Consider the following 15,027-nt stretch of genomic DNA (forward strand, 5'->3'; position numbering starts at 1 on the left):
AGGCTTTGAACTTAAGCATTAGCCACTGCTCAAAGGACAGGTGGTCTCTTTCAGGGGACATCATCTTGGTGAACAGCTATCTTTTCATCCCTAACACCTACTGCTTCTCTGCTCTGTCTTGTCTTGGCACTATGAACCAGCCCAGGCAGCTGCACAGCTTAACTACTATCTAAGACCTAAATATACTAGGTACTTAAGTACCAGGGTCTGGGTGAGCGGGTTGCTCATAGGAGATAGATGTAGCTGCTCATTGAGAAGGGTACTTTATATAGCACCTAGATAAAACAAGAGCATTAGGGCAGGTGAGGTTTCCTTTGGCTGCCTGCCCTGCTCAGTGTCAGAATTCTGGGCCTTTCTTAAGAGAAGGCCCACCCTTTTGTCTGTTTTAAACAGTAACAAAGAGCAGAACCATCTCTAGCCCCTCAGGATCCCAAAATACTTAAACTTCATAGGGGGAAAAAAAAGGGCTCTCTTAATTTACTGTTTAACCCTGGATTACCATGTCCGTATTTTCTGTTTGCAATATACTTGATGAAGGTTCATGTCTAAAATAGTCTTTCTTGAGATCTAGCACTTGACATCTTCCACCATAGACTCCTGGGTGGACGGAGCTTATAATCTATTAAAGTAAGAGGTGTACCCACCACAGGTTCTTTGTGGGTCTGTTGGATGATGCCTGTGCTGTGCCCCGGCAGGAAGATGGGAACGGTGTTATCAGCTACGTGATAAGCCATTAGTCCAGAATGACGGCCTTTTTCTGCCTCTCAAGTGGGCACCTGATGGATCCATACAAGCACTTTGTTTTCCTGTCCATTAAGATTTCCAAAAATGCCCACTGTGGCCACCAGGAAAGAATAGATGCAGATAAAGGAGAGATGTTTTGAGGTGACCTCGATTTGTATGTATAGGCATGCTTCCAGGCTTAGGGCAAAGTGGGAAAGGGTGTAGCCATGGCTAGAAATTGTATAGAAGAGCGAGAAGAAAAAAACAAAGTCCTCACTGATGACTCTTGAAAAGGGAGAGTCAGAACAGAAGAGGCAGGAGGGAGGAGATGGGTAAACTCTGATTATAGGTCAGTCGGAAGGAAGTCAAAGATGGAAAGTCAGCTCGAAGAGCAAGCATGGTCATACAGAAGGCTTTGTTTTGTTTTATGGGATAAGAGACACTTTAAGTCTATCTATTCACATGCCCAGGAAAGGGAGAGAATTCCAAAGCCTAAGTGGTAATTGGAAGTGGGCAGTAGTGGAGGAGGAGGGAGGGAACCAAGAAGCCAAGACCCGATGATCTTTCTTGCTATGGGGCAGCAGAGGTGGAGTGGGCTTGGAGAAGAACTTTCGAGAACTTCAGATAGATGGCCTCTGAAACGGTGGATGGGATACGGAAGGAAAGGGGGAATGCCCGTGCAGGGCGGTGCGACTGGAAGAGAGTAGAAAAATCAGAAGCAGCTGCTCTAGAACCCACTTGGGTAGGGGTGGGAGTAAGGAGACATTTAGGAAGGACACGTGAAAAGAGACATGAGGAATTCACATGGAAATGGGAGGGTCATCGCAGGCAGAGCCTAGATAGCTCATTTGTGCTGTGGTGACTAGCATTTCCTGGATCTGGCTCCTTGGGCAAAGAGAAGCCAACAGGTTGAGAGTAGAGTTAAAGGGCTTCAGGAGCTAGTGGCAGTCACAGGGTTGACCAGGAGTCCCAAACTGGGCAAGAAAAATAAAGGCAAGGAAAGCTGGCAATAAAGACAGCACAGAGGATTAAATGTCCTCAGAGCTTTAGAAGTGATAGAGGTCACTAAGGCGATCATCTCAGAAATGTACAGAGTCTGCAGGTCTAGCTAGGGGCTCCGTGCCTGTGAAACATGAAACCACAGGTACAGACTCAATGCAGAGCACAGTGAGGTTTGTGAAAGGAGGAGTCTGTTGGCTTCTCCTGACCTAGCAAAGTGGCCTCAGAAAGAAGCCAGTGTATGATGGATGGGAATGCCTATACTCTTGTATTGATTTGGTTTGTTTGTTTGTATTCTTGTTTGTACTGTGGGCATTTTACTTACATGTATGTCTCTACCATGTGTATATCTGGTGCCCTCAGAGGCCAGAACTGGTTATCAGATCTTCTGGAAATGGAATTACAGATCATTGTAAGCTACCCTGTGGGTGCTGGGAATTAAACTAAGGTTCTCTGGAAGAGCACCGAGCCATCTCTCCAGCCCTGACTACTTTTAATGACAATTTCCAAGATGCTCACAGGGCTGTTATCAGTAGAAAAGGAGCAATGTGCGTGTTTTTAGGATTGAAATTGCTTGCTCCTTGTGGCTTGCTGAGGCCTTCCTTATACCATCCTGGACCACCAGCAGCGGCCCCTCCCACAGAGTGATTAATCTAGAAAATGCACTACAGACTTGCCTACAATCTGATGGTCGCATTTTTAAGTTGAGGTTCCTCTTCCCAGATGACCATAACCTGTGTGAAGTTGGAGAAAAAAATCCAACCAAGTCAGCCATTCCCACACCACCTGTCCCTAAAGTCCATCCATTCTGCCTGCTCTCCCCTCCCTGATTCCCTGATTCCCTCCACTTGCTTCTGAGGGCTTTGGGGCAGCTTTCTGATGCAGAGCCCTGCCCTAAAAAGCCTCTGGTGCAGTGTAACTCTAATCTAAAAGCAGAGGAGCTCAGTGCCCTCCTTTGTGACCAAGGTCAGCAGGATGCTTCAAGCCCGGCTGAGCCAGGCCTCTTCCCGGTGCCACATGCAGTAAAAATACCATGTTTTCTCAAAGAAGCTATTTACAGCGGCCTGCTTATCTGCTGTTTGTAGCTCATCTCTTACTCTGACTTTGCACTGCAGCTGTCCAGTGTTCCCTTCCTCGTCCTTTTCTTTCAGTCCTCTATCCCAAAAGCAATGGATATGGAAATGTTGACTGAATCTGCCCTAGATGTCCCCGATTTAGAAAAGATTTCTGAGCCTTAATTACCAACACTGAGAAAATGGCTTTGTTTAGCCAAGAATAATAGGATTCCATGATGTCCCTCGGCAGCTCTCTGAGATAATGCTTTTTGTTCTCACTAAAAAAATTTTTGATAGTTGAACGCCGAAGAATGAAGACATATTGAGTGTCTTAACCTTTAGAGAGGAAGTTGGACGGGAAATTTGTCTTTAAGACAAGATGTCCCCTTAGATTAAATTGATTGGCAGAGCCTGGCTTCCCAGCATGAGGCAGTGAGCAGCAGAGCTCTGCATGCCCGTTCTCCTCCGTGGCTTCATGGTGGGTACATTGGGTGATTAAAAACCGAGGGTAAAGAAGATGAACAACCTGTCTGAGAGCACCTAGCTAGTGATGGGTTATGAATTCGGGCTCCTCTCCCAGTCCCTACATCCGTGTTCTCTGCTCTCAACCATCTCTGAAATGAAAACGTGCCTCACCACCTTGCAAGCCCCGCGGCAGTGCTAGATTTTTCACCCTGCTGCTGTGTGTGTTGGATAGAGAATTTGGCAACTTTTTGTTCTCGCTTCTAAAACTGTGCACCTTTTCCACGTAGCACTGTACGTAACTTAGGACTCTGCTTTCCTTTGTTGTAGATTTTCTACCCTAGCAAGGATGGCACCAAGATTCCCATGTTTATTGTGCATAAAAAAGGCATAAAGCTGGATGGCTCACACCCTGCTTTCTTATATGGCTACGGGGGCTTCAACATCTCCATTACACCCAACTACAGGTAAGCACAAGACACATGACCTGGGTGTGATCTGCGCATAGTGGGGATCTGCTAAATCACATGTTTCTCGCTTGGTGGCATTTCAGAGAGGGGCAGGACTTTAGATAACTACTTTAATGTTTAATTAGGAACTGCAGAACCTTTACAAGCCCATTTTACTATCATTATTTGATGCCCTCAGCAGGATTGGTTGTTGGAGAAGTAGCTGTGGAGTCTACAGCTGTTACACAGTAGCAGCTACGTGGTTATTAGAGATTATCCCCATGCCCCTCGGTCTTAAGGAGCCTCTCCTGTCCTGTCTCCGTGGGCAGCATATCACCACCCTCTGCATCTCTTCAGAGAAATACTTTCATAGCTAATGATTGTACTTTCTCAGCAGTGGCCTAAAATAACATTGTAGTAATATTTAGTCATAAATACGTTTTCTGAACACTCTAAATGCCTCATGCATTTCAAACTGTTCTGTGGTTATTTTCTAGGTAACAGATGCTTATACGTCCACTGCTATTATTTGTATAAATAACTCCTGTCAGTTTTTGTGTAATCTCAATATCCCATTCCTAGTATGAAATAGGATTTGCTTTGAGTATTTTTAATAAAAGGATTTTGTAGTTGAGGCCTCAGCATTAAGCTTACTTTTGAGTAGCGCTCATTTGAAATCTGATCCACATATTCACCCTGGATCTTTTCTATCTGTGAAGAGATTTGTGGACTGATGGTGACTGGGACAAACTAATTCATATCTATCCACCCGCTGCCCTAAACATTGTTTTGGACATTCAATAACTGCAAACTGCTCATTACTTTACATTTAATGAAGTTGAGCGATGGCTCATGCCCTTAGAATCCTTTAATTGAGATGGGACAATCTGAGGAGTTGGCTGTTTATTTTGGTTGGCAGAACAAGGGAGTTCTTGTATAGCATCATGATAGAGCAGTATTTCGTGATGAGGGTTCCAGTCAAATGTCACCGTGGTGGCACTACCCAGAGCACAGGCTGAAGTGAGGCTGGAAGGAAGCAGTTTCACTGTTTGAACCCTTCTCTGGCCTGCTGTCTCCTTAACTCAGCCATTTCTGTGGTCCCATCACAAACCACACTGAATCTGAGACAGTTGATCTAGAAACTCAAACCAGTCCATGACTATTAGCCAAGCCAAATTATGGCATTGTTTGCCATTCTTTATACGCAGCTTCCATTGAGTGCGAGTCCCTGCTGTGGAGGTGCAGGGATGGTGACACATGCTCCAGCCAATGAGAATGAGATGGGCACACTCTTCCCTGGTCCCTTCATCCTAGTAGGAATGAGACCACATTGATCCCCAAGTGGATCTACCGGGTCTAAAGCTAGCAGTCTGTCCATTTGTACAGTAAGTTCCTTTTAGACGCGTAGGTCAGGAATCAAGAGGATCCCTAGACTGTTTGCTCTCAGTAGTGAGTGGACGACATAATTTCAAGAGAGGTCATGAATATGTGAAGACCAAATCATTAAGACATCTTGGCTAATTGGGTATGGTTAGTCTGATGCTGTCTACCTCCTTCTGACTAGCTTTCATGTCCTCAGTGATCCGACCCTCGCCTCTAAGGAAAGGAAGAACATCAGAAATAGTGTTCAAAGCAAAGTAACTTTAACAATAGGAAGATGTTACTACACATGCTTAGGTCAGAGAGAAAAGAAAATAAAATCCAGGGTTTCCAAAAGGTTTAATTTTTTTTTTCTGGATAATAGTCTTTTATTTCTAGAACATACTTTCCAGCCTCAAAGCTTATTCCTCTCCAGTTCTTTGTGGTCTCCCATCCTTTGAAATCGTGTATTACATAATTATTCTCTGTTTCCTTAGGAGTGGAAATGCACACTTGGTTGAGAAGGAGCTTGGTGTTTTCCAAGTTGATCAGTGCAGACACAGTCGCCTGCTGACAGGTCCACTCTCAGAGGGACTAGGAGGCCAGCTCCACTCCCTCCTGGCCTACATCAGTCCGTTTGCCGTGTGATAGTCATTGCAAAGATAGACTAGTGTGACCTGCGGGCCTCTGGTTACCCCTGTGTCTGCATTATGACATATGAGTGCACAGTGAGGTACATGAGCTTTGTAGGCAAATGGTAATCAGAAGTTACACGTCTTTCATTTCTGTCAAGTCATAATAAAAATTATTACTGGGCTTCTATTTGGATGCAGTTCGGCCTGCTGTGTTCTTAGGATACAGTGTTGCCTTGAGATGGAGGGAGGAGTCTTGGTGCTTGCTAGGCAATCACTGGAAGATTAAACTGTCATCTCTGTTTCTCAGCGTGTCCAGGCTCATTTTTGTGAGACATATGGGCGGCGTCCTTGCGGTGGCTAACATCAGAGGCGGCGGTGAATACGGAGAGACGTGGCATAAAGGTGAGCTGTTTTCTCTGCAGAGCCAAGAGTCTGGCCTGATTGAAGCATGGGTCGAGCTGATCGTCCTGTTCCAACAAGCTGGGTGGAGAGAAGCGAGAGCTTTTCGGCAGAATAAGAGCCCTTTCAGACACATTGCATGCACAGCTCCCCCATCACAAACAACTCTTTCGTGTTATTTTCCTCTGTAGCCTGGGATAAGGAAGCACAATTTTTCAGACATATTCCTCAGAAGATCGTTGTGGAATTTTTGATTTTTTTCAGCAACACAGAGTTGCTGTAGGGGGCAGTCTTTGGGGGCTTCTGTGATCTAGTTCTCCTGATGGTCTTGCTTGCCAGTTTGGCATTACCTGGCTGTCTCAAAAGAGGTGTCAAAGCAGGCTAGTTTCTGCTAAGAAAAAGGAACGGTCCCATAGCTTTCCTGCTCCCAGTGTGGACCCGTCCTGGCTCCCAGCATTCGGAGATGGCCTGTCTGCCTAGCATTGTGTTGAGAAGGCTAAGAAAGTAGCCTTTAGACACAGATTCTATACTATAGCCTTTTCTTGTTTCTCTGTATCTGTCTCCTGGCCTCTTGAGGCATTCTTTCTGTATGGAGCCTCTTACACCCTTGTCCAGACTTCCATGTGACTGGAGCTGTTCTTCAGTTGTGTGGTCCGTTGCCTCGTGGTACAGAACACACACAGCTCTCCTTCCAGCCTTCTACTTCCCAAACTGCCATCTGCATTCATTTACCACATGACCAAGTGGGAGTGGTCAGCAGTGCTAGGGGTTGTCTGTCGTAGACACCAATCAGCAGGGGTCTTCTCTCACTGCAGGAACATCAAAGACAATTCTTCCCCACTCTGCAAGGCTCACGGCTCTGGGGTTCTACATCAATTCAGCAACAAGAGTGAGCCTATAAAAAGATTCCTTAGTTCCTAGGAGGTTCTAGTGCTGCAGAGGCCAAGGTGTCCAGCACACACTCATGGGCAATCTAATGTCACCCAAACTGCAGGAGCGTCACAGCAGGACTGAGTGCCCCTAAAATACCCAGTTGTCACCATATTTGAAACACTGTAATAGTGACTGTGATTTTTGACCTGATAGAAGATGGATCTCAGTTACCCTAAATGCGTTATGTACAAAGAGATAGTTGAAGAGGGAAAAAAGTATATATGCTTAGCATAAATTTCATTTCAACCCAGATTCACAAACTGAGCTAGCCTGTTTGACTCGTCTAATTTTGTATATATTCATATACACAATATTCTGACCACAGACCTTGTTCCTGAGTCTAACTCCTCCTGGACCAGATTCACCCTCTGGGAAAATGGACCCCACGGTCTATCAGGGACATTGCCCTTGGTCCTGGTCTGCTTTCTACACCCACTCATTAATTAGACCAACCATTGTCCAAAGCCTTGGGAACAGCCGCCTGGAGCGTAAGACTGAATTAGTTTGGGGATTTTTGTTGTTGTTGTTGTTGTTTAATGCTTCAAAGCATTAGTAAATGGAGCAGAGGGGACCTTCTGCAGTTCCAGCCTCGTGTGCAGAATGCTGATGGGTCCAATTCCCATTCTCTTCATATGCTTAAAATGCAATGCACTTTTAAAAATAGGCATACACACCAAATGCTATTGTTCCTGGAAGCTAAGTATTCCTAGCTGTTCTAATTCACCAGTAATTGCTTATTAAAATCTTAATAACATTTGTTTTGATGTTAAAAAAAATTTCTTTCAGTAACACTGCTTCATGTTTAATTGAATTTCTGCACAAGTGGTTAATCTTGACTATCTAATTAGATCTGGGTCTGCTGTGTTCATTCACAGGCAGTTACTGCAGGCAGCTGTCCTCTGAGGCCTTCCCTTTCAGGATTCCGAGACCCTGTGACTCTTTCTCGCTGAGTGACTTCACTGGTTTCATACACAGGAAGGGGCTACATACAGGTGGTGGGTGATGGTGCTCAGGTGACACTTGACAGTTAGGATTCCCGCTCAGCCCTGCTGCAGCCCAGCCCTGCTGCAGCTCCTCTAACAGCCGATCCCGGTGTCTTTTGCATTAGTGGCAGAGCATAGCTGGACCATTTCTCTCTCAAATACTGCCTAGAGGAAGGTTGAGTTCTCCATAGCAGGAAGCGTGAACAGCCAGTGTCACTAGCTTCCGGTGGTCTGTGCTAGGTGGAGTTCGGAGGGCTGATGGCCACAAGAGTCGTTGGTCCATTTCTCATTCAGCTTCTTAAAGTAGAGATTCTTTTTATGTCACACGATCTTTTTCTCTCTGGGGGCGTCTAACTAATAAGTTGTACAGTTTGTTAATAAAATACACATTCACCATGTGGGTTCCCAGTTGTGGTACTGAGCTCTCCATCGTCCGTAATATTGAAATGGAGGCGCACCCATCTTAAATGTGGCTTAAACAGCCATACTTGGGATCGGTCAGCAGTGGAAACCTAATCTCTCCTCATTCGCAATTCTTGTAGTTGTTACTTGCTTTGGGGGAGCAGTCTCTCATTGTCTCTAATTGTCTTTCACTGTGTAGGTGGTATCTTGGCCAACAAACAGAACTGTTTTGATGACTTCCAGTGTGCTGCTGAGTACCTCATCAAGGAAGGTTACACATCTCCCAAGAGGCTCACAATCAACGGAGGCTCCAACGGCGGCCTCTTAGTAGGTGAGACCTGCGTCTTATTCAGGCAATCGCTAGCCGAGTCCTTCCGGGGTTTTCTGACAACTCCCTTTAACTTTGCGGCTCACAGATGGGGGTAGTAGTAGATAGAGAGAGTGGAACGCACATCTGAAACAAAAAACCAGGATGTCTGGACCTGCATCATACTGAGTAAGCTCAGCCTGCTCTCTCTGACCAGTGTACTCCCTACACGCTAAAGTCACAGATTGGCAGCAGTCAGCCACCTCAGGACTGAAGCTGACTGCCCCCTGATTGTACCACTCAGACCTAGTGAGACTCGAGCCTCACAGAACATTGTTCAGAAGTATGCAGTGTATGATATGGTCCTGGGCATAGAGAGGGGCACCCAAGAGGAACCCATGCCTTAGGAGTAATACAGAATCAAAAGGAGTAGTTGGTATAAATAGTTGAAACGTGCTGAGCACCCTGTGGTGGATATACTGTCTTTGTCGGCCTTTTAATGAACACTGCGTTCATACAAGCAGAAGATATTGATGCTGGCCTTGAGCCTGGCACTGTCTGTCTTTGGTGGTTAGTGAAATTTTACTCTTTATCCTCTCAGAAGCACGGCCATAGTCTTGGATGTGCACGGCAGGCCTGGGTTTTGTTGGCTGAGACCTCATGCACTGGTGTGAGGGTCTATACCTTGGTACGTGTATAAATGACAGTTTTCGGTCCACCATTCTTGGAAGTTCAAGGATGGTCATTCATCTTTGAGACATGCCGAGCATCTCAAAACATGGATTTTTGTGCTTAGCCTTCTCCCCAGTAGAACACAAAGCCAAATGCTTTGTAGGCTGTTAATACTAAAGTACCTGCCAGATACACGAGGGCCTGGGGCTAATCCCAAGCTATGTTAAATAAGTAAGTGCCTAGCTAGCTCACGGATATAAAAATATAGTCATCCAAAATAATTTGTTTAAATTTGGAAAGGGTGGTGCTCGGAGGGGTGACTCAAATGTTACAACACCTCCTGGTCTTTCAGGGGTCAAGTTGGAGTCTTAGGATCCACATTAGGTAGCTTGCAAGTTTTGCTAGACATCTCGAAATGCCAGGCATGTGTAGAGATGTGAGGCGTAGGTAGATCAGCAGAACAGATGTCTGGACCTTCACAGAGCCTTATCTCTGGTCGGATGAATGAGACACTAGTCAAGGCCCTCAGACTAGCATGGGCTCCTCAAGTGATAGGGGAGGCTCATGTCCTCATAGGACTAGGCAGGTATCCCGAGGCTAAACCAGGATAGACGTTGAATGTACTCTGGGAGATGAGAAGCCTTCGGGACAGTTCTTGTGAAGATGGACAGAAGGTCAGGCCCGTGAACCTGAGTAGCTGGGAGGCCTCACTGGCTCAAACCAAGGCATGGCCCCAGAAGTAATAAGTAGTTGGATTCTGATGTATTCCGAGCTACGAACAAGAGGTTCGGCAGAACTAGGAGTGAGTCCAAGGCTCGGAAGGAAAGGGCATTGCAGACATCATGAGATCTGTGTTGTAATTTACTGGTTCTCCCAGTAACTGTGCTGTGTTTATGCCTTATAAGCCAAGTCCTTTGAGAAGCCCACAGAGCTGCATCAGGATGCGGGCACACTCATTCTAGGCAGTGCACATTCCCAACCCTCCCACGCCCAACTGAGAGAGTCGGGTTCTAAGGGAATGGCTCAGACTTCTGTGCTATTTATTAACGTGATGAAAGCAGAATAGAGTGTGAACTGCAGGGTTTTTGCCAGAGACAGGAAGAGTCCAGATCTCTGACTGACTCCTAGTCACACAACTCTGATGTACTTCCGATCAGTCTCCTTGACTGTTGTTTCCTGGCCTCCGGCTCTGTACTCCATGTCAGAGCCTCTGACCTGCCTTAGTGGTACTGACTTGACTGTCTTGCCTTCCCATAACGGCTCATTTAGTTCTCTCTCCCAGCAAATTTAGTTTTATTTACTGGGAAATATTGCTTGGCAAGTATTCAGTAGATTGTCTTATTAAAGCAACAACAAAACTTGTGAAGACAGGATAGACTGTGCCAGTATCAGTTAGACCCGCATTTCAGCCCCTCTTCTGCTCTGGACTGGTTCTGAGGTGCAAACAAGTCCTTCAAATCTCTCTCCCCTGTGAAAGCAAGTTGGGTATGATGCTCACGTTGAGGAATAAATAAATGTTCCTGGTAAGACTCCACATTTTCTCCCCTCTTGGTCTCATTGGACACTAATGGCTGAATCATCTCTGACCACTTTGTCTGTTCCAAGAATGGGTGGAACATCCAGCATCCTAGAGATGACTGGGTTCATCGCGGTGTTTAATGATAAAAAAACTTCCCTTTTTTCTCTCTTCGTCTTTAGCTGCTTGCACAAATCAGCGTCCAGACCTCTTCGGCTGTGTTATTGCCCAGGTTGGAGTGATGGACATGTTGAAGTTCCACAAATTTACCATTGGCCATGCATGGACCACTGATTACGGGTGCTCCGACAGCAAACAACACTTTGAATGGCTTCTCAAGTACGTTTCCCTCAATATTTATATAGATGCTATTCAGAGTCTGATCTCGTGATAGTGGCCATAGTCAGCAAAGTCACAGATGTGGTGGAACCCACTATGCTCCTTGGGGTTTGTTTGTCTGCAGTGTTGAGAATTGAAGCCAGGACCTTACGGGTGCTAGGCAAGGGCCACCCTGTCAAGCACTAATCTAGGTCATGCTGTGGAGGGATTTTTCAGACAGCAAGGGGTCATGGAGAACCTGAAACCCGCCCTGACTCAGAAAGAAATGGAGACCTCAGCCATCCAGCCATATGAGGTTGAATTCTGCCCACAGCTGGATTCTGGGAGTAATTCTTTCCCAGAGTTCCCCAGTAGAAGTGCTGACAGTACACCTTGACTTGGCCTGGAGAGACTTGGAGTAGAGAACCGAGCTGAGTCAGTGCAGACTCCTGCTTACTCAATGACAGGAGTCTTATTCTCTGCTACGGTTATTATGTGTTATTCTACCAACCTGGAATTAATACAAAACGGAATCAATAGAGAAGGCAGGTTTTTTGTTTTTTGTTTTGTTTTGTCGAGACAGGGTTTTTCTGTGTAGCCCTGGCTGTCCTAGAACTCACTTTGTAGACCAGGCTGGCCTTGAACTCAGAAATCTGCCTGTCTCTGCCTCCCGAGTGTTGGGATTCAGGGTGTGCACCACCACCGCCCAGTGAAGATTGGCTTTCTTGAATAAGAACATAGAGAGCTAAGCCATTTTGGTTCTCAGTATACCCACATAGATTAGAAGTTAAGTGCGTTAGTTGGTATACTTCTTTCTTTCCTAGCCCTCAACAGCTTTGGTGATAGCGGGACATAAGTGAGATGTTTTCCTTCCTCATGTCCCACGTGTGACGGTTGTAGATTGTTTATCAGCCGTATTTCCTGTTGCAGTTTTCTTGGAGAATCATACATTTTGATTCAAAACAACTTTTTAATTTGTCTTTTTTTTTTTAATAGCTAACTTCCCTTGTTAGAACCTCATGAAAAGTGTCTTAATTAAAGGCTGTGAAAGAACTAAATTTTAATCTCAGAGAGAGAAAAAGGCTAACTCTGAGTCTTATGGTTACTCACTGATGTTCACTGGTATAACTGTGTCCAAAGAAGCCACAATTCTCGTTATCTGGAGATATATACATCTGGGGAACGAAGACCTCTGAAACCTAATGAACTTTCTATGTCAAAGTCATCAAAATGCTCCCAGCATCTGACGCTTCCTAAATGAACTGGAAAGTGGGGGGAAAGTCCCAAAAGAATTGATAGCATTCCTACTTCAGATCTCAGTGCTCTGAAGTTGCTTGTTCAAGACTGGGTCTCCCTTTTATCCATTCACCTGCTCCTACTTCATGAGCTTAGAGCTCAGTCCTGCACATCAGCTAGAGAAGGCCATCCTGGGAGTGTCAGGTCCTGTAGCAAGCTGGGAATTGTGTCAAGTGGGTTTTTTTCTGCAGAATTTCTCTGAATTTTAACAGACATTATTTCACAATGTGCAGAGAACTAACCAATATACAGGAGTTGGTCAGACAGATCCAGAACCCCACACAGCTAAGAAGCAAGCCTTGAGCTCCTTTTACTTTGGTGATAAAAGGAACAGGAGTCACACTGTTTCCATCTTTCATTCAGAAAAGTCTCTACTGAAACAAATTGTTATGTTCATTAGTGCAAAACTTAGAAATGGAAACATTATTAATAACGTGCAGAGTGTAAAGAACCTAGGTGTTCCTCTCGTTAAACTGTTGTCAGCCACTCTTTAATTCAGTTCTTTTTTTTAATATTTATTTATCTATTTACTTATTTATTCATTCATTCAGTTTTTTGAGACAGGGTTTCTCTGTATATCCCTGGCTATCCTGGAACTCACTCTGTAGACCAGGCTGGCCTCGAACTCAGAAATCCACTTGCCTCTGCCTCACAAGTGCTGAGATTAAAGGCGTGCGCCACCACTGCCAGGCTAATTCAGTTCTTAAGCAACATACCGTCCACCTCAGATGAGCCTCCTGCTGCTTTCTCTCCATTTGCCTGATGTCCAGGGGCTGGACAAAGCCCCTCTGTGCAGATTAGCAGCCAGGCCAGAGTATAGGCAAGTCATTCCTAGAACAGCTCCACTTAGCCTGGGGTACAAGCGTGAGAGTTGTTCAAGGACAGAGAAGTGCCAGTCAGGGCAAGTTCTAAATCCTTCAGCAGATAAACAGCTAAGCAGGTACTACAAAATGTTAAACTCTTAAGCAGTTGGGTTATTTCAGGGGCCTGTGACTTCCTATTTTTTACAGCCTTCCAAGGTTAGAGCTAAATAAATGTCACAGCTCCCCAGTTTCCTGTAGTCCTCAACAGTGGTGGCATAAATGATGGCAGTGCAGGCTGCTGTGGCCCTTGGACTGTTAGCTCCAGTCCTCGGTAGTGAAGTGAGGTCCTACGCGCCGGTGGGCGGCGCTGGCCGCTGGCCTCCGTGAAGGCCCTCTGTGTAGCCTCTGCTCTTGGTATCCATCCTCATAGACGTCCCTTTGCCTCATAGATACTCGCCACTGCACAATGTGAAGCTTCCGGAGGCAGACGACATCCAGTACCCGTCCATGCTTCTCCTCACAGCTGACCATGACGACCGCGTGGTCCCGCTGCACTCACTGAAGTTCATTGCCACCCTTCAGTACATCGTGGGCCGCAGCCGGAAGCAGAGCAACCCCCTGCTCATCCATGTGGACACCAAGGCCGGCCACGGGGCTGGGAAACCCACTGCCAAAGTGATAGAAGAAGTCTCGGATATGTTTGCGTTCATAGCACGGTGCCTGAACATCGAGTGGATCCAGTAAATGGGATTTCCAGTTCCTCCCACCAAACAGAGAAAACCTCAAGGGCTTTCACACCATCCTGACCAAGAAACCACTGGGCAGAACGCTGCCCTACGTGAGCACTGTGCCTCTGCTCACAGACAGCAAGCCGCTGAGCAGAACTGCCACGGGGATTTTATCTTTTCTAGGCTTCTTCTTTCTAGCAAGCCCTTGATGTTTTGGGTTTTGTTTTTGTTTGTTTTTTTTCCCACTCTCTCCAGGCACATATATTAAAAAGGGGGAAGGGGGGCATGTTTGTATAAGAAACTAAAAGGCAGTGAACATGTTGTGAATATTCGTAAGGGATCTAATAAGGTCATAGTTGGGCATACCCATATATAATAGCTCAATGAAGTTCTCTCACCATAGCACATAACCTTAAATAAATGGGAGACCTCAAGGGAGTCTCCACTGCAATACTAATAAATGCTATTTAAGAGTGGGAGGCTTTAGTTTTGGTTCCTTTGAGAGGCAGCCCTCAAAATGCAGATGACGATCAGAATAAAGAATGTAGTCTTTATGCAACAGGTTAGTTTCCAACAAGTAGAATCTTAGTACCACTGAAAAGAGGCGGAGTCTCTCCACCTCGTCTGGCTTCGATGGATGCAGCTGTGGGAGACTGCTTGCCTTCACCACTGTTACCCATCCAGGTAAAGATAAGATTCTGGTTTGGATGCCTCGTGGACAAGAGAACTTGCTCTGCACACCTGAGGACTGCTGAGTTTGAATAACAGCACGTGTATAAAATGCTGGGCACAGGCTACATGTGCCTGTGACCCCCTGCAGTGGGGGCAGCAGTAGGCAGGTCCTGAGCACTCAGTGGCCAACCAAGTTAGCCGGAAATGGTGAGCTTCTGGTTCATTGAGAGACAGTGTCTCAAGGCAGTAAGGTGGGTGGAGACAGAGAAAGGCATGGGACATCCTGTCTCCATGTACACGTGCACAGATGGGCAAA

The 15,027-nt window shown here is 45.9% G+C and overlaps 1 protein-coding gene across 1 annotated transcript in view; it reads left to right on the forward strand.

Moving 5' to 3' along the window:
* The window catches only part of Prep (prolyl endopeptidase), a 97,696-nt gene extending 83,178 nt beyond the window's left edge, over positions 1–14,518 (forward strand). Inside the window, exons 11-15 of the mRNA XM_021174398.3 lie at positions 3,570–3,706; positions 5,990–6,084; positions 8,599–8,730; positions 11,077–11,233; positions 13,761–14,518. Of these exons, the coding sequence (XP_021030057.1) occupies positions 3,570–3,706; positions 5,990–6,084; positions 8,599–8,730; positions 11,077–11,233; positions 13,761–14,055 (816 nt within the window). The 3' untranslated portion in view covers positions 14,056–14,518. The remainder of the gene's footprint in view (positions 1–3,569; positions 3,707–5,989; positions 6,085–8,598; positions 8,731–11,076; positions 11,234–13,760) is intronic.
* The last annotated feature ends 509 nt before the right edge of the window (positions 14,519–15,027 follow it).

This window comes from Mus caroli, unplaced genomic scaffold (genome assembly GCF_978045245.1).
Source record: "Mus caroli unplaced genomic scaffold, Mus_caroli_1 scaffold_9, whole genome shotgun sequence".
Classification (NCBI taxonomy): Eukaryota; Metazoa; Chordata; class Mammalia; order Rodentia; family Muridae; genus Mus; species Mus caroli.